The following is a 24,090-nucleotide window of genomic DNA, read 5'->3' on the forward strand; positions in this document are numbered from 1 at the left end:
ATGTTGAATATTGCAACAATAGGATTCATTCATTAAATATGTAAACTTTTACACTTCACCTGCCCTTATTATGGAAATTTTCCACAAAAGAAAAAAGAGGAGAGTTGATTATAAAAATATCAGGCATGTCTCTTCAAGGGCATAGACTGAGCTGACATAAGTATCACGGGAGAAAGCATCCTTAAACTCTGAGTTCCTAAGAATAAAAATTAATTTTTATTTTGGAATAGCCAATCATGCAACATAGTTGCGCATTATTCATTAACATATCATAGTCTTGCTTAGAATAAACCAGGTGGGAAATTTTCCTGTTCAGAAAGGTAATAGCACAATGTGGAAATTGAATCAAAAGGATCTTAATATCACATTTGCAGAGTCATCCTCTCAACTTTCCCAGGTACTGTAGCTGTTTTCAGATCAGACTCCCTTTAAAAAGCACTTGGGATTTCTCTTCAATAATAAATTATTAGTTCAATAACAATTCAGACAATCATACAAGAAATCAAAACTTAGAACAGTATCAAATCATCCCAAGAGTTTTTTTTCTCCCTACTGTTACAATAACAATTAACAATAAATAAGTCTGATTTGTTCATTTTTTTTTTGTTTAAATCCATGCTAGAGCCAATCATTATCAATTAAGGAAATAATCACAGTCTGTAATAACATAGATATAATGAATATAGGAAAGTTCATTCAAAACCCAGAAAAACACTGGCTACTGTGAGCTTGAGACTGACAGATACCCTTATCTTTAAGGTATTGTATATTAATCTTTAAAACAAAAATAAAAATTTTAAATCTAGGATCTATTGCTTCTACGTTGGTTTAAAGATTTAACTTCAATATGTGGGATTTCAGGTTCATTTTCATAATTTTCATAAGCAATGGCCAAGCAAGCTATAGATAGAAATCATTCTTTATAGAATATATTTGTAAACCTATTTACTTTAGCTATGAAAAATCCTAATTTCTCATTATGGTTGAACCACTTCACTATTTTAGAACTTTACAACATTCTTTAACCATAAAGACAATAGTGTTTCAGAAGAGTTTACTTTCTATTGATACAATTGTATCATTTTCTAGGTATCAATTTTCAAATAGCTTGTAGAGTTTCTGATGATGGATTAGAGGAGTAGGTGGGACTTACCTTAAGAGATCATTTTACAGAATGAGTAATTGAGGGTTCAAGTGAAACACAGTTTTTGTTCATTTGTTTGAACCCTACATAAAATAGGAAGATATGTTCTTGACTTAGGGAATTAATTAAGGTAGAGTTAGAATTAGCCTTGCTACCCTTATTGTTAAACTAGTAGAATTCTTGTGGCTGATCACCCAAGAATTCTAAGAGGCAGTGCTGTCATTTGTTAAATTTGTTCATGAGTCCTTAAGCAAATATTTGGTTTTTTTCTCTTTTTTCTTTTCTTCTTCCTATACTTCAGCTCAAGCCTCCCTGTGATTAGGAAAAACCTCTGTCTGTGACTATATACTGGGACCAATTGCCCTGATATCTTGATGAATATGGCAGAATTCTACTAGTTTAACAATAAAGGTAGCAAGATTAGTGAAGTTTTCGGAAGGAAAAAAAAAAGGGAGAAAGGAAAAAAAAACCCTGAAAGATACTTTTTCTTTGTCCTTTTATCTCTGGCCAATATAGGCTAACAGAGATACACAGACAAACAAAGATTTCCTTTTTAGGAACTTTATGACATTATGAACTAATTAGAGACTAAATCTATAACTGAAATGTCTCTTTGCTGTACATTTCCAAATTAGGGTTTGAAATTTTTTGGGGGGGTAGTTGTAAATACTGAAATATTTTAAGAAGGAGATAAGAATGTGAAACTACTGCCATAAATCTTTGTAACTAAGCTAACAAAGCAGTGGATTCTATAATTTGAAATGTTGGAAGCTAATGACCCTTAGAAACATTAAGGTTTTAAAAGATACTATTTGTGGTCATAATTCATATTTGATTTGATTGTGTTTATGCTGAAGCTAAATTATAATGTACTCAATAAAAAGTGACATAATTGTGACATATGACCTTATAGGTAGATCAGACTTTTATATGAAATACACTTGATACTTAGCATTAAAGCAATATTCTTACCGCATGAGAAAGAACTCTTTACTGGTTTTTAAATGTATTTAATATAAAATGCAAAATTGATAGATGGATGAAGTGATTAACTATGTAAGATGATTCAGAAATACATTCAACCAAACTGATTTTTTTTGACTTACAGAAAGTTTTGTGTTTTTTAAAATCGTAATGTTGTTAATGTTATCATTAGGCCTTTAATTTTTCTTGTAGTGTAATTTTTCTTAATCATGATACTTCTGTTAAGCATTTATAATCACTTCATGGAAGTTTATGACTTTGCACAGCCTTCCCTCACTTAAATCCAATTCACTTGCATGTCATAACATCACTTTCTTGATGCTGTGGTCCTCTTTGAGAATGAGAGACAAAACAACAACAACAAAGACCCTAAGAAGCTTTCTGGCACAAACCCCAACTTGTTTAATATCCTTTTTTCCTTCCTTTTTTTTTTCTTTTCCTCTTTTTAAAGACAATCAGGATTAAGTGACTTCCTCAGGGGTACACAGCTAGTAAATGTCTGAGGCCATATTTGAACTCAGATCTTCTTGACTCCAGGATTGATGTGCCATCTATCTTCCACTCATCCAAATCCTGTGGATGCTGTAGATTATAAAATAGAAGCACTAGGAGCTCTGAAAATATCCCAATTTATGGGACAATGGGAGAAAGGCACAAGGAGAATATAATTAGGGTATACTTCCCATAATATTACCCATAAGAAATAGCACAAGTGATATCATTTAAGAGATTAACAAAGAGGTTCTTCTGATTTCCTCTTGCTAAGTCTAGGATTAAATGCAAACTCCTCTGGTGGGCATTATTTTCATGGGCACTTCATAATCTGATTTCAGCTTGTCTTTCTAGACTTATTTTACATTATTTTCCTTCAACATCTCAATAGTTCAGCCAAATTAGTATTAATCACCTCAGATATTCCATTTTTTATCTTCATTTCTTTGTACACACTGTCTTGATTCCTAGAATGTGCTCCTTTCTCACCTCTGTCTCACAGAATCCATACCTTCTCTTCAAGACTCAGGTCATATTCTGTAAGAAATCTCATCTGATTTCTCCTAATGCTAGAGCTCTTCTCAGAAGTAATTCTGTATTTTTATTTCATGTTTAATTTTTTTGGGGTAAACTTTTTTGTTTTCCCTCAAAAGCTTCTTGAGAACAGAAACTGTTTAATTTTTTGTTTGTACACTCAGGGTCAAGCATGGAGCCTGGCCCATAGTGTGGTGTTCATTAATGATTGGTAAATGTTGGATATATGATGAAGAAAAGAGATGAGCTGAGCCAGGCAGCTGAGAACTATAAGAAGGAATTACAGATGCATAGTTTGCATTGATACTCTCAGAAAATTAAAAGACTTGAAGAGAGATCTCATTCTTGAAAGATTTGCTAGATAGAAGATGTAAATAAGAATCTTACATGTTGAAAAGATATGAATATGTTGCAATCTGTACTATAATAAGAAGGTTCCACATCCATAAGATTATAGATTCACTGGAAATGCTACAATTATACTATAAATATAAGACAGCACAAGTGTCAAATGAGTAGTGTAAGTTCTATGATATAGTGATATAGGATTTTCAGAAATATAGGGCATATAGTCTGACAAAGAATAGAAGTTGTTCAAAGCCTAATTGAAACTATAAGGTGTTCCAGAAGTCTAAGCATTGAGATCAAAGAAATGGGAGTTTAGGAAATATCTTTGGGACATACTATATATCTTTTTATCCCAAGGATATCATCAAAAGAAAAATCAGTCTTAATAAATATTGTTATTCCTCTTTTTCTTAAGCAACAACTATTGTTATATGGGATAATTTTCTGGAAGGAAAAAGGGAGAGAAAATACTGGGAGAAATGCTGATAATATAAAATCAAAACTAGCAATAAACATTTATTTAAATATATATATGTATGTATATATATATATATATATATATATATATATATTCCGAGTTCAGATCCAGTCTCAGACACTCACTAGCTGTGCCTCTATTTAGCTTTTGTTTGTCTTAATCCAAAGAATAAAGAAATGCAAATCACTTTAATATCTTTGCCAAGAAAAATCTATATAGAATCACAAAAAGTTGGAGACAACTGAATTACAAGTACCAGGCATTGTGCTAAATGAAGATACAAAAAGAACAATCCCTGATGTGAAGGAGCTCACATATACAAGATAACTAGGAAATAACTTAAGAGAAAAAAGGCAGCTGAAATAAGAATGGTTGAAGAAAGCTTCCTGCAGAAGATGAAATTTTAGTTTGCACACTAAGGAAGTCAAAGAAGCCCATGGACAAAGATGGAAAAGGAGAACATTTCAGATTTGGGAAATACTCCAGAGTTGAGAGATGGATTGTTCATGGAACAACAAGTAGGTGAGTGTCACTGGATTAAAAAGTATGACATATAGAGTAAAGTATAAATAGACTAGAAAAGTGGGACGAAGTTATGGAGGACAATTTTGTATTTGATCTTAGGGACAAGAAGAAGACATTGGAATTCACTGAATATGGGGTCATATGGTTGAACCTTCACTTTAGGAAAATCACTTCAGTGACTGAATGGAAGATAAATTGGAGTGGGAAGAGATTTGAAGCTATTAGATTGCAATAATCTACCTTCTGAAGTGAGGAGGGTTTGCAGTAGAGTAGTGGCTATGTTGAGGGGAAAGGGTTGTGTTGGAGACAAAGGTCTTGGTAACAGATTGGCTATAGATGGTGAGAGATAGTGAGGAATTAAGAAAGACACCTGTCATATTTACACTTTCTTTCTCTTTATACTCAGGGGATTAGTATTAGATAAGAGCTGACATTTATATAGCACTTCCAGGTTTACAATGTACTTTAAAACACATCATCTCTTTTGATTCTCATAATAGTCCTATAACAAGGATAGAGAACATCCAACCTGTGGGCCAAGGTATCTGCAGGTGATGAGCAGAAAAAAAGTTCCCCAACTCTGTCATGCAAGACAGGTATGAGGCTCAAAAAATCAGTTACTTGTCCATGACCCCACAGTCAAGAGTAGGATTCAAATGTAAAGGGTTGAAACTGAGTTGATGCATTGAGGTTGGACAACCAAGCACTTAAGGCTAATTTCTGATTGGACAATACTCTATTAGCATATGCTTGGAAAATGGCCCTTCCCACTATTTTGTGTTGGTTCAATCTTTTGGTGTATACAGAGAATTGTGGGGAGGATTAGGGGGTGGAGGAAGATGAGACAGAGTCACCTTGGGAAGTAGAGAAAGAGAGGAGAGGTCATGCAAATCCTGCCTCCATCCAATTCCTTTCTACTCTTAAGACCAAGAATAAAGACCAAGGACTTTCGCTTATCCTGACTCCAGTTGATTTGGTGCCCTACATGTGGACCAAGGACCCTACTTTCACTGACGTCCCTGGACCAGGAAATTAGGTGAGTATTTTAATAGACAAACAGAGAACTTATTTTGTTAAGAGCTAAAATTTTTCTAGCTGAAATGGGGCAGATATTAGGAAAAGATTCTCTCTCACCCCAAAGGAGATCTACAGGAAGCATACTCAAGACTGATAAAGAGACAGGGTTTAATTATGACTTGGGAGCAGATTGATAGATTCCTGGATACATTGGTTCTTCAATGAAGAAGATATAGGGGCAGATAATTGGAAATTAGTAGATCAACTATGTGAATATTATAATGATAATGGCTCTGACTCAATTTCCAAAGAAACCTTCTATAAATACAACATAGTACAATTGGCCTTAAAGAATCCTGCAAATTATAGAAAAAAGAAAAGTTTTCAGAACAGCCAGATGAGGAAGTGTGAGGAAAAAGAGGAAGACAAAGAACAGTTTAACACCATATCACCAGAGGGCATGAGGACTTAAATGAGGTTCAAGGGTGTGGTGATTCTCATTTTCACCAGGCAGCTTCAACCCTGCCTACAGAGCAGATTATTGACATGCCCCCATCAATTCCACCTTCCAAAATATAGAGATGAGGAGTAGTGGGAGGGTCAGTGATACCAACAGTACCTCCCCCTCCAGCAATCACCCCCTCCTATGACTAGATTAAAAAAGGCAGTACTTAAAGCCACAAAAGAAGGGCAGAATACAATTGATTTGAGAATAGAAATGTATCTTGTGATTCAACAGTTTAACTCTTCAGGTCAAGAAAGCAGAAGATAGGGGCAGCTAGGTGGCCCAGTGGATAGAGCACCAGCCCTGAATTCAGGAGGACCTGAGTTCAAATCTGGTCTCAGACACTTAACACTTCCTATCTGTGTGACCCTGGGCAAGTCACTTAACCCCAGCCTCAGGGGAAAAAAAAAAAAAAAAAAAAAAAAACTTAAAAAAGGTAAGAAAGCAGAAGATAAACTCCTTTTGATAAAAAAAATCTGTGAAGATCTGAAAAAGTGTTGCACTCTTTATAGGGCTACATCAGCTTATGTTAAGATGTTATTACAGAATTTGGCTTATGAAGCCTTAACCTTTAGTGATTGAAAATCTAAAGCAAGGACATACTTAGAATCTGGACAAAACTTGTTGTGGCTTTCTGAATATAGTGAGCTCTGTAGGATACAAGCCCAAAAAAATAGTCAAAGTGGAGTTAATCCTCCAATCACCCATGACCAGCTAACAGGTGTAGGTTCTTAAGCAGACATTTCAGTACAGATTAATTACCCCATAGCAGCATATGAGCAAATTGCTGCTGCTGCTATCAAAGCATGGGCTTTTCTCCCCAGTAAAAATGACAAGGGTGAAGCCTTCACAAAAATAGCACAAGGGCCAAATAAACCCTTTGCTGATTTTGTGAGACATTTGCAGATGGCTATCATATGAACTAATGATAAAAATGCAGTAACAGGCATTATGATAAGGCAACTTGCTAAAGGAAATTCTAATGAGGTTTGTAGAAGAATTATACTAGAATTACACAAGCATGCTCCTTTAGAGGAGATCATAAGATGCTGTGGCACAGTGGGCACAAATACCTTTTATAGCCAGGCTTTGATGCAGACTTACCAAGATCCCAACATGGGAAGACAGGGTCCCTTTTGGCAAGGGACTTCCAGAGAGACTTGTCAATGCTTTCATTTTGGTAAAGTAGGGCATCTGAAAGCTCAATGTTGGCATAGAGACAAAGTAAGAAAACAGAGTGGGAGAACAAGACCCAATACCCCATGTCCAAAATGCAACAAAGGCTTCCATTGGGCATCAGAATGTAGACTGATTTAGGAAAACGAGATGAGGGGCCCAGCCCCAGGGCTCAGGGCAAAAAAATACTTGGGGCATGATGGCAGCCAAAACTACACCCAGAGAGTATCTAGAAGTTCGGTACCCAGGCATAACCAATCAGCCAGGAAGCCATCTGATAGGAGAAAGGGATTACACAATCAATCAGCCAGGAAGCAACCTGATGGGAGAAAGGGATTACAATTGGGGAGAATAGAGTTGTATGCAGCTGGGACAAATGAGATATCTCCTGGAGAGGTGAAATCTGTTCCTCTCCAGCCAATGGATCCCTTGCCTGCAGGAACAATAGGCTTGACCACTTCACTTCCTGAGAGTACTTACAAAACAGTGTCCATCCATACACTGATGTGGGAAACTGCGGAATGTGTAGATAATATCCCAGTCACTAATACTGGTAGACAATGTATGACTTATCAACCAGGAGAAGTAGTAGCATCAGGTTTACTGATAAAAACTCCTAATAAGAAATCTGGTAATAGTCGCCCAGATTCTGACTCCAAGCAACAAAAACCAGGAATATACTGGACAGCAGCTGTGACAGCTGACCATCTTATGCTCACTATCTATATAAATGGCATACCATTAGAAGGATTGGTAGACAATGGTACAGATCACACATTAGAGGTGCCAACTGGCTCAGTCACTGGCCAAAGGTTAAGGCAGACACCTACATGTCTGGCATGGGAGGATCAATAGCAGCTGAAGTTAGTGCTACCCCTTTGAGATGGATATTTGAAGGTGAAACAGGAGTTTTTACTATTTTTATAGTTGAAAAAATCCCCAACAATCTGTGGGGAAGAGACATTTTACAAAATTAGGATTACAAATGAGTACTTTGGGTTTTTAGGCAGGGCTGCTGTTGAAGGCCTGACAACACTTTCACCTGTTCCTATCCAATGGAAAACTGATACACCAGTGTGGATAGAACAGTGGGCCTTAGGTAGTGATAAAATGCAGGCCTTATTAGATATAGTACAGGAACAACTTGAGCAAAGATACTTCTAACCTCCTCTTAGTCCTTGGAATACCCCAGTATTTGTTGTAACAAAGCAATCTGGAAAATGGAGGATGGTGACTGATTTAAGAAAGGTAAATGAACAAATGGAAACTATAGGAACTCTTCAACCTGGACTTCCATCTCCTACTCAATTGCCTAGAGAATGCCCTCTCTGGGTTATAAACATTAAGGATTGTTTCTATTCTATCCCTCTAGATAAGGAGGATATGAAAAGATTTGCCTTTTCAGTGCCCAGCGTTAACTTAGCTGAGCCTTATAAAAAATATGAATGGACAGTTTTGCCACAGGGAATGAAAAACAGCCCTACTATGTGTCAAATGTATGTTGCTGCTGCTCTTACTCCAATAAGAAAAGCATTTCCAAAAGTAATGTTATTACATTATATGAATAATATATTGGAATGTGCACCTGAGGAACAAATGTTAGAGGCATATCTACAAAAGACCATAGAAACACTAAAGAACTACAAATTGCATATAGCTCCAGAAAAAAATTCAAAGACATGCTCCTTTTCAATATTTAGGATATGAAGTATACCCTAAGGTGCTTATAGTACAAAAACTTTCCTTAAGAACAGAGACGCTAAACACCTTAAATGACTTTCTGAAATTGATAGGAGATATCCAATGAATACATCCAGTGTTAGGCTTGATTACCTATCAATTGCAACCATTATATGACATTTTAAGAGGATACAGTGCTTTAAAATCACCATGTCAGCTTACAAAAGAAGCTCAAGAGGGTTTGAAAGATGCTGAACTGGCTTTATCCAATGTGGTTGAAAGAGTCACTCAAAAACCCTTGGAAATATCAATTTTTGCTACACAAGAGGCAACCACAGCAGTCCTTCATCAAGGAGACAGTGTGATAAAGTGGGTGAACCTCCCAGCATAACCAGAACAAAGGGTATTCCTTACCCAGTGCTTGTGGCTAGAATTTTATTAAAGGCCTTTAAGCAAGCAATACAATTATCTGGGATAAGACCTGACAAGATATACACCTTTGATACTAATCCACAAATTAATGTGTGCTGTGAAACCATCCCAGAGTGGCAAATTTTATTAGCTTTGGCTCCAAATTTTACACATGGGCCTCCATTAAAGATAATCAGACTATTACATAATTGGTGATAGATTCTTGAAGAAAAGGTTTCTGAAGTTCCTCTTAAAGGACCAACTATCTTTACAGATGCTTCCAAACATAATATTTGCGCTGGATACTCTCGTGACTTTACTATAAAGAGAGTAGTCAGAATTTTCAGATGATGAAATTGAAATTATTTCCACTCATATGAAAGAGTGTTCCAAATCACTATTGATCAGAGAAATGCAAATCAAGACAATTCTGAGATACCACTGCACACCTGTCAGATTGGCTAAGATGACAGGAACAAATAATGATGAATGTTGGAGGGGATGTGTGAAAACTGAGATACTGATGCATTGTTAGTGGGGTTGTGAAAGAATCCAACCATTCTGGAGAGCAATCTGGAATTATGCCCCAAAAGTTATCAAATTGTTCATACCCTTTGATCCAGCAGTGCTACTACTGGGCTTATATCCCAAGGAAATACTAAAGAAGGGAAAGGGACCTGTATGTGCCAAAATGTTTGTGGCAGCCCTTTTTGTAGTGGCTAGAAACTGGAAAATGAATGGATGTCCATCAATTGGAGAATGGTTGGGTAAATTATGGTATATGAATGTTATGGAATATTATTGTTCTGTAAGAAATGACCAGCAGGAGGAATACAGAGAGACTTGGAGAGACTTACATCAACTGATGCTGAATGAAATGAGCAGAACTAGGAGATCATTATACACTTCAACAATGATACTGTATGAGGATGTATTCTGATGGAAGTGGATATCTTCAACAAAGAGAAGAGCTAATCCAATTCCAATTGATCAATGATGGACAGGATCAGCTACACTCAGAGAAGAAACACTGGGAAATGAGTGTAAACTGTTAGCATTTTTTGTTTTTCTTCCCAGGTTATTTTTACCTTCTGAATCCAATTCTTCCTTTGCAACAACAACAATAAAAAAAAAAATTCAGTTCTGCACATATATACTGTACCTAGGATATATTATAACATATTTAATATGTATGGGAATGCCTGCCATCTAGAGGAAGGAAGGAGGGGAACATTCAGAACAGAAGGGAGTATAAGAGATAATATTGTAAAAAATTACCTATGCATATGTACTGTCAAAAAATGTTATAATTATGAAATTAATAAAAAAAAACATAAAAAAGAGAGTAGTCAGAACTCCTTTTCAGTCCACTCAGCAGAATGAATTGTATGTAATAATTCTAGCTTTTACTTATTATCCAGGAGATACAAATATAATATTGATTCGGCCTATTCAGTAGGTGTGTGGTACTAAGAATTGCCACAGCCCAAATAAAATTTGTAGTCTCTAATATATATCAGATCTTTAAGGAATTTCAAGAGCAAGTGAGAAAGCATCCAGGTAAGATTTATATCTTGCATGTCCACGCTCATAGTGGACTTCCAGGTCCTATTTTTGATGGTAATTCAAAGACAGACAGCCTTCTAACTATGTTAGCCAGTATTCCTTTATTTCAAGAAGCCCAAGAATCTCATTTTAAATATTATCAGACTGCTTGAGCTTTACATTTACAATTTGGAATAACGAGAGAGGAAACTAGGAGCATAGTAAAAGCCTGCACAGCAAGCCTTCCTTTCCACGCTCCCACACTCCCTCCAGGGAAGAACCCTCATGGTATGAAACCTAATGAAATTTTGCAAATTGATGTGACCCATTATAAATCTTTTGGTCGTCTGTCTTTTATCCATGTTGTGGTAAATACCTTTTCAGGATTCACTTTTGCAATACCAGCAGCAAAAGAGACAGTCCGAGTGGTCATTGAATTCCTTATACAAGCATTTGCAATTATGGGTGTGCCACAAGCAATAAAAACAGACAATGGACCTGCATATGCTTCTAAACATTTTGAACACTTTTCTGCACAGTATAAGATTTTACATACTACTGGTACCAGATAATACTGGACCAGATAAGTTAACTGCTTGGGGGAGAGGGTTTGCTTGTATCTCCACAGATGGAGAAGGAATCAGATGAGTGCCAACGAGCCATATTCGCCTTGTCCATCAGAGAGAGATGGAGCAGACCCTTGAAACAAAGAAGACCCAAGAAACATTAGGTTGTTCCATCGCTGACTGTGCTCACCACTGAAAGAGCATAGCAGTTATGGTATTTGATTCATGGACATCAAAAATTGTTAGACTTCAAAACCCTCAGGAATCATTGGATTCTCTGAGACATAAGATTGTTGTAGGACTTGAAAACACTCAGGAATCATTGGATTTTCTCAGAAATAATAAGACTGTTGCAGGACTTCAAAATCTGCAGGAATCACTGGATTCCCTGACATGTGAAGCAATGGACAATAGATTGGTTTTGGACTATCTCTTGTCTGCTGAAGGAGGCCTGTGTGTGATAGTTATTTACATACCCTCCTCCTAGGACTTCTGGAAATCTTTTACAAGACCATGTTAATTTATATTGTTTGTTATATCACTACTTGCATGTACAATTCATGTTTGTTACACCACATCGAGTCTGCACTGACTGTGGGGAGAGTCACCACTAATAGCCTCTGCGTTATTGCTATGTGCTTGTGTAATACCTCCCATGCTGATGGGTTTGTGCATACTTGTCTCTAATAAGACCCTTCAGCCCAGAAACCCACCAGCAATCCCCACTTCCCTTTGGTGCTTTTCATCTCCCTTCCTGAGATGTCAGAGGGGGTGTGATCTCCTCCTTTTTGGAGTTCTCACCTCCCTGAGAAGTCAGGGATGGCGTGACTATGTGTGTGTTCTAAAACAAAAGAAAGCAGGAGATGTTAAGGGCTGAAACTCTGAGTTGATGCACTGAGGTGGGTCCACTGAGCACTTACAGTTAATTACTGATTGGACAACATTAGCATATGCTTGGAAAATGGCCCTATTTTGTGCTGGTTCAATCTTTTGGTGTATACAAAGAATTGTGGGGAGGATTGGGGGTGGAGGAAGACAAGACAGAGTCACCTTGGGAAGTAGAGAGAGGAGAGGTCGTGCAGATCCTGCCTCCATCTAATTCACTTCTACTCTTAAGACCAAGAATAAAGACCAAGGACTTTTGCTTATCCTGACTCCAGCTGATTCTAAGGTATCCAAGGTGCTAACTCAGTCTTCAGATTCAAACATTTTCTCATCATCAACATTTCAACATCAAATTCAGCACTCTCTTCCATATACCATATGACCTCTAAGGTAGTAATCATAAAGTCCCTTCCAGCTCTAACCTCTGAAGACAGCACATGGAGTCCAACAGCGTGCTAGACTTGGCATCATAAAAATCTGAGTTTGAATCCTGCCTCATACTTACCACCTGAGCAAGTTAATGAAGTTTTTTCTGTTTCAGTTTCTCCTTCTGAAAATGAGAGAACTGAACTCAATTGCCTCTAAAGCCTTTTTCATTTCTAAATTTATGGCCCTATATTCTCTACATTCCAGCTAAATCAAGCTATCCTCCATCCCCTTTCTTATTCTGTTCTCTCCTATGCTGTCTCCTATGGGTAAAATGGGCTTCCTTGCCACCCCAATCATTTCAATGTTAGTTAAAGCTCCCTTTCTTCAAGGTCCAACTCAGGTGCCACCTCCTGCAAGAAGTCTTGTCTAACAACTCTAGTTGGAAACCTTCTCTTCCTTCTCAAATATCTTAGCAATCTTTTGCCTGGACTCTTGCTGTACTCCTTGTATCAGTCACATAATAGCTCATATTCTCAAGGCTCCTTTCCCTCATAATGCTGTGAAGGTTGTGATCTTAGATTATTATTCTCATTTGGCAAACAAGGAAACCAAGTTTCTTGAAGTTTTTTGCCCAGGATCCCTCAACCAGTATCTGAGGCTCGTTCAGATCCAGACCTCTTGGCTTCTTTCCCTAATATTAAACTGCAAACTTCCTGTGGGCAGCGGCTTCATCTTCTCTGTGCTGCCTAACACTCTCAGCCCTCCAGCCTGCCCACAAGAGAACAAATGTTTGTCGACCTTGTCACAATCACAATGTCATGAGAGAACCAGATTTATTATAAGAGAAATAAACATTCATGTGGAACCCAAAGGGTTCCCAGTTTTTACAGAAGTTTACATTTATATAACAGGAGGAAGGGAAGAGGGTATACCAGGAAGGGGTGTTATGCAGGTAGGTGAATGATGTAGCAAAGGTGGGGGGGGAAGGTAAAGATCACTCTGCACAGAGGGGAGCAAGGCAAAAAGACTCATTCTTTTCCCTTGAAAACTTTAGACTATGAGGATAGGAGGATTTGCTTATTTGCAAAGGATCCCAACTATACAATCCTAGCATGAGACTGGCTGCTGTAGGAATCCAACCTGGAGTGCAATAAAAAAATTGTCAGCTCAGGGGAAGCTTCGTCCTTGACACATTCAGGGTCTCCTGCGTGCTCTGGATCTAGTGTTTCTGAAAATATGGTAACTCAAAAATATAAGTTCAGGGGACCCATTAAACAAGCCTTAACAATTGGACTAAAAGCGATGAGAAACTTGGCCAAGAGGAAGCTATCTGAGACTTTCGTGAGTGCGGTTTCCGTGGAATAGTGAAGTAGCCAGAAAGAAAACCTCGATAGAGGAAATGTAAATCCCCTAATACCAAACTGAAGAAATGAGAGGGATGGGGATAAAAGAGTAGAGAAACAAGAAGGTCCTCCAGGAGGGCTAGAGCAACCAAGTCGGAAACAGCCACTTCCGGGGGCGGGGCGTTTTCTTCCTCTCACCCCACCCCCCGGACGGAAATGTGGATTATAAACACTGCCATAATAGCTTCTCGTGTTGGTTCGGCAGTTGCTCCCTCTTGCCGTAGATTCTCCGTTAGCAGTAGGGGTGTCATGGCGAAGAGCAAATTCGAGTATGTACGGGATTTTGAGATGGATGATACATGCCTGGCCCATTGCTGGGTGGTCGTGCGGCTAGACGGAAGGAACTTCCATCGGTGAGAGCACTGCCCTGGGGCTCGCGTGGCTCGAGTGGCTCGCATGCGCTTCCGGGGCGGGTCCCCTTCACCGCTTCCTCCCTCCTACTCCCTCGCCGTCCTCTGCCTTTGCTGGACCCTCTCTTTTCTTGTCCTTCCCTCCCAGCCATCCACTTCCCTATCTCTATCACCAAAGAAACCTCGCAGCCAGTGAGTTTGCGAAAGAAGCGTCACCCGCTCCCATCCTCTGGAAAGGCTGTCAAAAGCCTAGCCAGGAGCTGGCCATTACTGAAGTTCCAAGAGGGGAAGATTCAGTTCTCCTAAGAAGAGAGCACTGGAGCAAGATGTCTTGGGTTCCAGCCTGAGTTCTGCCAATAACTAGTTGTATGGTCTTGAGAAAGGCACATTATCTACTTTGGACCATATTTTCCTTTTGGAAATTGGGGGTGCGAGGGTGTTCTGCTACAGTTCTTTAGCCACTTTGGGATGAAAACTGAGAAGTGGTGTGCAAAGGGCTTTGCAGATCCTAAAAGTACTTGATTGATAGAAACAGGAATTACAGATATTCCCTCTTAGGCCTTAGACAGATTGAAAGTGAACTTGATGTGATTATCAGCAACCCAGAAAACTGATGGCAAAGTGCACCCCCTTCCCATGATATCTTTTCCTTCAGATTTGCAACTGGTTAATTAGATATGGAGGATCATATCTATCTAAAGAGCACCAAATGTGTTACATAAACACATTTGGTGAGATATGTTTGTGTATATATACATATATGCATATGTTTCAACTTTTGAGGGAAGAAGTAGATCTACCCCCTAAAAGGCAAAGCAAAGTTTGAATGTGATAATGCCCCATAACACTTTTATTTGAAGATCCCTTCTAGGGACTTTCCTGCTCTGAACTGAGGCAGTTAGGATAAATGGTGACTAATGTTTATTGTATCATTTAATATTTATTAAACACCTATACTGACAAAGTTTTAGTTTAGCTGGTTTTCACAAATTGTCCAGATGTGCCAGAATACCTAAAGAGGGAGGCAAGGAAGAATAAATGTAATGTAGAACTGAAGGAAAGGTAATCATGGACTAAAGCCTCACTTCTCCAAGTCAGATCAGGAAAAGCCTTTTTAAAGACAGTGAATAAAGTACTATTATTTGATAAGTCTTTAAACATGGTATTTAAAATGTTGCACCTATGTTAGATGATTTCCCCTTAGTTACACAGCTTGAACTGTAGTGTTCCTTACTGTAAATCCTGCATGCTATTCTCTCTCTATACTGTTGCTGTTCCTGCTATTATTTTAAGTTACATCTGCTTAACTTCCTTCATGAAAACTTATCTTTGTTTCTCCTCCCTCCCACAATAAAGTTTTGCAGAAAAACACAACTTTACAAAACCCAATGATAGCCGAGCCCTGGAATTGATGACCCGGTGTGCTCAGACTGTAATGACACAACTAGAAGATATTGTCATGGCATATGGACAAAGTGATGAATATAGCTTTGTATTCAAACGGAAGAGCAATTGGTTTAGAAGAAGAGCCAGGTACTTTCTCTTCGTGTCATACTATTTCCTCTAGGCTAATGTCATCCCTTTTACTGTAATCATAGATTTTTCAACATTTCCTCTTTAGTTTTTGTAAATCTTTCTGATAGATCTTCATTTTTATATAATATATTTTCCTTTCCTCTGAAGTCTTGACTTCTAATTTGACTAGGGATTCTAGACTCTCAGAGACTAGAAATTAAGTGGTATGAAATTGATAAAAAGCTGTGGCAGTTGAGGCTAATTGACTTGCCCAGGGTCTCACAGCTAAGAAGTGTTAAGTGTCTCAGGTCACATTTGAACTCAGGCCCTTTTGACTTCAGGGCTGGTGTTCTATCCACTGTGTCACATAGCTGCCCCAAAAGAACTAAACCTTGGTGGAATATTGAAAATTTTTTTACTGTTGTCAAATTTTTTGTGACCCTTACATTTACTTATGCAATTCTATATGAGATTATGACTTAGAATTTAAGAAGCATTGACATGACATATTACGATGTTTCTTTGGAAGGACTAGAAGTTTGAGGTATAATAATATCATGTAAGTATCATAGCAAATAAATTTCCAGGTATATAGACCTTTTAAAGCTAAAGATAGTTTTCCTTTTTAAAGTTTGTTTAAGAGAGGCATTATGATATAATGGGAAGTACTACATATTGAATTAGGACATATAAGTTCTAATCCTGTCTCTTACTTATTAGCCCTATATCCTTGCTAAATTAACTTCTCTTTGGGGTTTTAGTTCCCTTCTGGAAAATGAGAGATGTAAATTAAAGGAGCTCTTAAGAGCCCTTCCAGGTTAATATATAACACATACTCTTCTCTTATTAGAACTACCATCATAGCATGATTTCTAACCTGGTGTGTCAGAAGTCTCATAATTATTGTTCCTCCTTCTGGTTGGTCTCTTCCCTTTCAAATCCATCCCCCACAGATGCCGAATTGATGTTCCTGAAGCAGAGACCTGAAGATATTATTACATTGTTCAAATAGCTTACTGTAGCTCACTATTTCATATAGTATCAAAATCTTCTGGCATTTAAATACCATAAAGTGTGTTACTTCATCTTGGCTTACTTGCTCCTATATCCCACCTTTGCATAGATTATCCTTGTGCCAAGAGTGTTCTTTAATCTTACCTGTATAGCTCAATAGCACTTCTTAAATGAGACCTATTCCACCAATTGCTAGTTTTCTCCAATCATTGTTATATAGTTTTCATATACTTATCTGTATGTTCTGTTCCATCAATAAAAAGTAAGTTCCTTACTGATAAGAACTTTTTCTTTTTGGTCTTTGTATCCATAGCACCTACCACAGTGTTTGTTACATTTGTTGCTGTTATTGTGTCTGACTTTGTGACCCCATTTAGAATTTTTTTTGGCAAAGATACTGGAGTAATTTGCCATTTCCTTCTCCAGTTCATTTTATAAAAAAGAAACTGAGAAACAGGATTAAATATCTTGCCCAGCATCACATAACTATTAAATGTCTGAGATCAGATTTGAATTTGTCTTCCTCACTCCAAACCTAGCGCTCTATCCACAATACCACCTAGCTATTGCCCTGTTACATAATTGAATTAATGTGGGAAAAATATTAATATTTCAGTGTAATGAACATTATTAAATGCCTCTAAGTTCAAAACACTGCTTTAGCAATGGAAGGAGTGGAAGGTACTTTCTTTTAAAAACCCTGGAAACTAAGTATTACCAATTATCTGTAAATTCTTTATTATATCCCACAATCCCTAAGTTATGTAAATATTAATATAACATGTTTTCTCTCCTTATTCTTTCTTTGTACTTACAAGTAAATTTATGACAAACGTGGCCTCTCAGTTTGCCTCCAGCTATGTCTTTTATTGGAAAGATTACTTTAAGGACCAGGATCTTCTATATCCTCCAGCCTTTGATGGAAGAGTTGTAGTGTATCCTAGCAACCAGACCTTAAAGGACTATCTCAGTTGGCGACAAGCAGATTGTAAGTATTTTTTTAAAAATAATGAAATTCCACAGATGTATGCTAATACAAACTTTTTTTGGCTCTATTTATTTGATTAGCTTTTGGGGAACTTAGAAGAAATTAGGAATTGAAATCCCACAACTTTGGAAATATTCACTTGAGGTATTTTTCAACTGGCATTAATCTGAGTGAAAATATTTATAAAAATAACTGAAAATAAAGATTTGCCCATTGATATTAACACCTGTTACACATAGTAAATACTCTACATGTGCAATGAACTCTTTATATATATATATATATATGTATATATATATATATATATATATAATATAAACACACAAATATGCACACACATATATATGTGTATTTTAAGGCTATAACATGTTTTAAAATAGACATGCACGTGCATGCATGTCTTACCATCTCTGAGCTCTCCATCTGAAATAGAAAGGTGTCTTCAGAGGTGAGTGTGGAGATGAATAACAAGAAAATGGTTCCTTTGGATTATGAATGTTGCATATATATTTTTAAATTTTTTCTCCCCAGGTCATATTAATAATCTTTATAACACGGTTTTCTGGATGCTGATACAGCGATCTAAGTTAACACCAGCACAAGCTCAAGAAAGACTACAGGCATGAAAATATTACTATCTTATTCTTTGCCTATTAATTTTATATAAATTTTCCTATTATAGTTTACTTTATATCCTTAATGCAATTGTTTTTTGATAGACCAGAAAATTAGAGCATTTGAGCTAAAAAGGATCTATAAATCCTCTAGTCCATTCCCTTCATTTGAAAGAATAGGAAACGGATGCCTAGTAAGGACTAAAGCCACAAAATTATAAAACTGGGACTAATGTCTAGATATCTTGGCATTCAGGCTAATATTCTTTTTGCCTTGCCACAGATGCTTCCAAGATAATAGAGAATGCCATATGTTGTTGAAAGCCAACTAACATTTTTTTTAAAATGAGACTTTTCACTGGGTTATATGATTTTGAAAAGATTTTGTTATAGAATGGCATTATATGACAGTCAATGGCATCCACATTCTAATGTATCAAAAGATAACGTAGTACTATGTAGAAGAGTGCCAACTTTGCAGTCAGAAGACTGGATTCATATCCTAGGTGTGACACTCTCTTTGTGATTTTGGGCAAATCATATAACATCTGCACCTCGATTCCCTCATCTATGAAAAGAAAGATTTGGATTAGAAGGCCTTTAGTAAAGTTCCTTTTGGTTTATAGTTTATGATCTCATGATCAAATCAATGTAGGGCTAGATCTGGTAAAACCAGTTTTAATATGGTTAAATTATAAGATCCTTAAGTGTAAGAATTCTTCATTTTGGGCATTTATATATACCCTCAGCAACTCACATAAGGCATGGCAGATAGCAGATATTTAACAAATGTCCCTTGATAAGGCAAGTATTAGTCTTGTCCTTCATTCCATTAAGAAATATTATCTTGTTTATATTTTCTTTGATCCTCAGGCCAGTATTTTGGCTTGTGAAGCCACTGGTTTGATAATGGCAGATAGAGAATTTTATGATTTTAGAAATTTAATTGGTCTAAACTCTTCTTTAAAATGCAAATATATCTTACAATTACAGATAAAAGCCCTTAAGGCATTTTTAAATCTTCCCTTTTTGTTTTACTTATTAACTTAGATTGGGGGTAGAGCTAAGGAAGATATAAAAAATCTTTGTGTTTTTGTTTTTGTTTTTTTTTAATTCTAGGGAACACTTGCTGCAGATAAGAATGAAATTTTATTTTCTGAATACAATGTCAACTACAATAATGAGCCACAAATGTTCAGGAAAGGGACTGTACTAATATGGAAAAAGGTAAGAAGAATGATTCCAAATTCAGTGGGACAGCTTCAGATTAGCTCGTGTATCTTTAATACATTTTTAGTAACTGCTTTAAGATTTTCTTCTTGGTTGCTAATTCTGGATCTCTCTTTATAACTTTATAAATACATAAAATAGTGCTTATGAGAAAAAAACGATGAAGACTGGTCTATATTCTATAAACTCAGTCTGAATGTTAGCATCTAGAATGCCCATCTCTTGTGATTTAGATCACAGTGTTTTAGGGCTAGAAGGGACATGAGAAATAATTTTGCAGTTAAGAAAAATCAAGCCTCTGAGAAGTGAAGTAATTTTTCCCAAGGCTAACTAGAACTAGACCTTCTGCCCAAATGTTCATGTAAATAAATATCTGTAAGTCAACAACTAATCATGTACAAGTCAGTACACCATTTCTATAATGTGGCAATCAGAAGACAGATTCAGATTCAAATCCTAGCCCTGGCAGTTACTAGCTATATGTTCTTAAGCAAGTTAACTTTTTTGAACCTGGTTCCTCAAATGTAAAGGGAACATGAGTAATAAAGTACTTTAAAAATGTAAAAACTCCACTGCAGTAAAATGCAAACTTTTTTTTTTTTAACCACTATAGGTATGATGATAGAAACAATCATTTTGCCTACCTTTTAATACCAGGGAATGGTTGGAAAGAAAGATTGGTAGTATCTTTCTTGATAGTCTCATAATTTAATATTTGTAGATTAAAGAAGTAATGTCAAAGGAAATCCAACTTCCAGGAGAAACAGAAGAAAAAACAGTTGAAGTGACACGGACAAGGACTAAACCAGTTGCTTTGCATTGTGATATCATTGGTGATGCTTTCTGGAAGGAGCATCCTGAGATCCTTGAAGATGACAGCTGACTTGTTTTGTCTTTCCTTCCTTGTGGTTATTCATACAGACCTTCGATTCTTGCTAGCTAACCTAACTCTGATATAAGCAGAGTTCTATGTAATGCACATTTTATATAAGCAACAAGATAGATCCATTTTGGGGAAGGAAAAGAGGGAAAAAGAGGTAGCAAAGCTTACTCTTCTGGAGCAAGGCACCTTTTTTATTACATAGAAACATGGATCCATTTGCAAAAACAAAATTGTGATACTATTTTTACGAAGAGGTTAGCTATATCTTGCATAATTAATCTTTTAAAACTGTGGTATAAATCATTTAAAAAGCTGCCACCTACTCCTAACTAGCTTAGAATTAGGTTACAATGACCTTGAAATTCTTACCTTTCTAAATGATCTGTTCATTTCTCCGTGGCAGACCTGGAAATAAACATGGACTACATGTTTATGAATTAAATGTTTTTTGTATATCTCGATTATGGTGACTCTAGATTGATCAACTGTATGCACTTCAGTTAGTTGAATAACTAGGCAATCAATCATTTTATTCCTGTGGCCTCTGCCATTATTTCTAACTTCTCAAGAGTAAATTTCAAATCCAAATATACATACTTCTTTAGGAAGAAGAGGGGTAAATAGAGGAGTGGAACAGACCAAAGTAATTCCTTGCATTTTTCAACATTTGTTAAATATCTACTGTGTTGAGAGAAATAAAGTTAGTATAAATAATAATTCTTTTTCAAGAGGCTTAGACCTAGCACAGGAGAAAGATACCAATACAAAACTCTTGCTTTTTATACCAGTATTACATATTTTTAAAGTCATACATCTTTAATTTTGGGACAGCTTTTTATACTTGCATAGGTGAAATTGGCTTATTTCTATTTCATGTTTTTTTTAAGGCTTTGTAAATGATTTTCTTTTTTAATTAAAGTTATAAATAGATAATTCTGCAACATTAGCCCTTGTAAAACCTTGTATTCCAGTTTCCCCCCCCTCTCCCCTAGGTGGCAAGTAGTCCAATATATGTTAAATGTGGTAGAAATATGTGTTAAATCAAACATATGCATACATACTTATACAATTATCTTGCTATACAAGAAAAATCAAACCAGAAAAGAAAATGATGGCGAAAATAAAATGTAAGCAAACAACAACAAAAAGAGTGAGAATGCTGTGTTGTGAACCACACTCGGTTCCCACAGTCCTCTCTGGGGTGTAGATGGTTCTTTTGATCACAAGACCATTGAAACTGGTCTGAATCAAATCAATGTTGAAGAGAGCCACATACATCAGAAGTGATCATCTATGATAACGCTGTTGCCATGTTTTGTAAATGATTCTTGCTCCGGGACTCAAATTGGTTTTGAAAGACAGGTGGATTTATGTATTTATAATGAGTCCACAGAGGCTTTCATTTTAGAGCAATGAAAAAAAGTCCCTTGAATAAAGTCAAGTCTGGACAGTTTCTTTGGATTAGAGACTATAAATGTCTCTTAATGATACCAGCCTAAACAGAGAAAAGGGTATCTCTATATAAAGGGTATCTCTATTATAAGTAGTATCTCTGCTAGCATTTAAGATACCAGTTTATTTAGAATTGATAGTGAAAGAGATTGAAACATAGAATTGCAAGATAAATAAAAACTGATGTTTTCAACTGGAATTCAAGGAACCCATATCCTGGTTTTTCGTAAAGCTTAAAGCCAAGAAATAAATATATCCCTAAAATATCTAAGTCCTGGACGTATCCCTTACTACTTGATATCCCATCTGTTCAAATTCCAGTCTCTCCCTATTCCAACAAGAACTTTTGTCAGACATGGCTGATTTTTGGTTTTAATTGTATACTTGTTGAAAGGGAAATAAAGGTTTATGGGTCCATGTGGTTTGATTTTCCATTTCTTGATACAACCCAACTTTAAAGCTAATGGCCTTATTGTGCTTGTCCTATAACTAATACTGATAGTATATTAATTATTACAGGTAGAAGACAATATCATTTAGATTATGTATCACCTCTTTATGGAGAAGGAATACTTTTTGAATTCCAGGATTTGGCACTCCAGCTCCTGTTCTTACCTGACACTAACTGTGATCATGGGCAAACTAGTTAATCTATTTGCCTCAGTTTCCTCAATTGTAAATAAGATAATAATAACCCCTAACTCCAAGGGTCTTTTGTGAGGATCAAATGAGGTATTTGTAAAATGCCAATACAGGGCTTAGCATTTAATAGGTACTTAATGCTTTTTCCCTTCTTCCCATTCAGCCTTTCCAGTCTGATTTCATATTTACATGGACATACACTAACATTCCAGTTTTATTGTATTTCTGGAGTTCCCTTTATATGATTTTTGTTTTATCATCTTGATAACTGTTCACCAATTTATTCAATTTCTTAGTCACTAAGCCACTTTGTAGCCTTAGTAAAATTTAAAAAAAAAATTAAAGGCTCCTTGAATCTTCTTTTATCACTTCATCTAAGCATTTGAGATATAATATTTCCTTAGATACATGTTAACTAAAGGATCCAGCTACTCAGGAATGCTTCAGAAGTGGGTTACGTTGTAAAGAATCCTCATTAAATAATGCAGCATCTTGTTTATTGCTGTGTCTTCTATTACATCCTAATAATATGCCTAACTGCCCGTCAGTGAAGGGGCTCCATCAGTTTTATTTATTTCCCAACTTTAAATTTAATTTAATTCATTTCCCTGGAACATCTGTGATGGAAAGGGCTGGTGAGGAGTTAGAAAGGGAAGTGAGAGTAAGTCTTGACAGATTGAAACAAGCAGAACCCTTTTTACCAGCTCTATCCTTCATGCATGAGTCATACGTTGCTGCAGAGGGAGCTGGCCATAAAGCGTGTTAATTAAGTTAACAACAGAGAGTGCGTATCCCCGGAACGCCGATGTGTGCTCCAGGGGTCAGCAGTGGGGGTAGAATACCAGATTCAGAGTCCGAGGGCCTGGTTTCAAGTCCTGACTCCGCTATGCACTACTTCTGTTACTGATCGGGTGGGTCTTAGTTTCCGCCTCTGTAAAATAGCTAAGGGGAATTGTGTCTTCTGAGGTCTCTTCCAGTTATAATTTAAAAAACAAAAACAAAAAAAAACAACCAACCAGTGGATTTTGATCCACCGGACTCCCATTTAAGCGCTCCTGCTATTCAGTACTCACAATACTGGGGACAATTCCTCAGGGCTCCTTCAATAAAAATCCCTCCCAGCGGGGCGGCAGGGGCGTCAAGGACCGCAGGGAGCGACAGAAGGGTCCTACGGTCCTTTCTGCCCTAGTGGAATGAGCACTGGTTTCCTTACCTCCTAAGAAGCAGCGGAGTCTCATGTTTACTACTTACTCCCCAGGTAACCATAGGCAAAGTTTCTTGTTTTACTGTTCAACTCTCTCCCCTACCCTCGATCCCTAACCTCCCACTGAGCTGTCAAT

General features: G+C 36.8%; 2 protein-coding genes across 4 annotated transcripts in view; one reads left to right on the plus strand and one right to left on the minus strand.

Moving 5' to 3' along the window:
• The window catches only part of SOX30 (SRY-box transcription factor 30), a 66,958-nt gene extending 49,080 nt beyond the window's left edge, over positions 1–17,878 (minus strand). Inside the window, exons 1-2 of the mRNA XM_074291929.1 lie at positions 17,757–17,878; positions 16,805–16,910 (exon numbers count right to left, since the gene is read on the minus strand). The gene's annotated coding sequence lies outside the window, so the exon portion shown is untranslated. The remainder of the gene's footprint in view (positions 1–16,804; positions 16,911–17,756) is intronic.
• Positions 14,207–22,523, plus strand: THG1L (tRNA-histidine guanylyltransferase 1 like). 3 transcript variants are annotated; one of them, XM_074291932.1, is made up of 6 exons: positions 14,207–14,415; positions 15,769–15,945; positions 17,760–17,929; positions 18,461–18,549; positions 19,663–19,770; positions 20,495–22,523. In XM_074291932.1, exons 1-6 carry the CDS (start codon positions 14,219–14,221, stop codon positions 20,654–20,656), a joined length of 903 nt encoding a protein of 300 aa, XP_074148033.1. In that variant the 5' UTR covers positions 14,207–14,218; the 3' UTR covers positions 20,657–22,523. The 3 variants fall into 3 exon arrangements, with proteins under 3 accessions (XP_074148033.1, XP_074148034.1, XP_074148035.1); XM_074291933.1 differs by lacking the exon at positions 14,207–14,415 and adding an exon at positions 14,434–14,604; XM_074291934.1 differs by lacking the exon at positions 14,207–14,415 and adding an exon at positions 14,645–14,778.
• The last annotated feature ends 1,567 nt before the right edge of the window (positions 22,524–24,090 follow it).

This window comes from Sminthopsis crassicaudata, chromosome 2 (genome assembly GCF_048593235.1).
Source record: "Sminthopsis crassicaudata isolate SCR6 chromosome 2, ASM4859323v1, whole genome shotgun sequence".
NCBI lineage: Eukaryota > Metazoa > Chordata > Mammalia > Dasyuromorphia > Dasyuridae > Sminthopsis > Sminthopsis crassicaudata.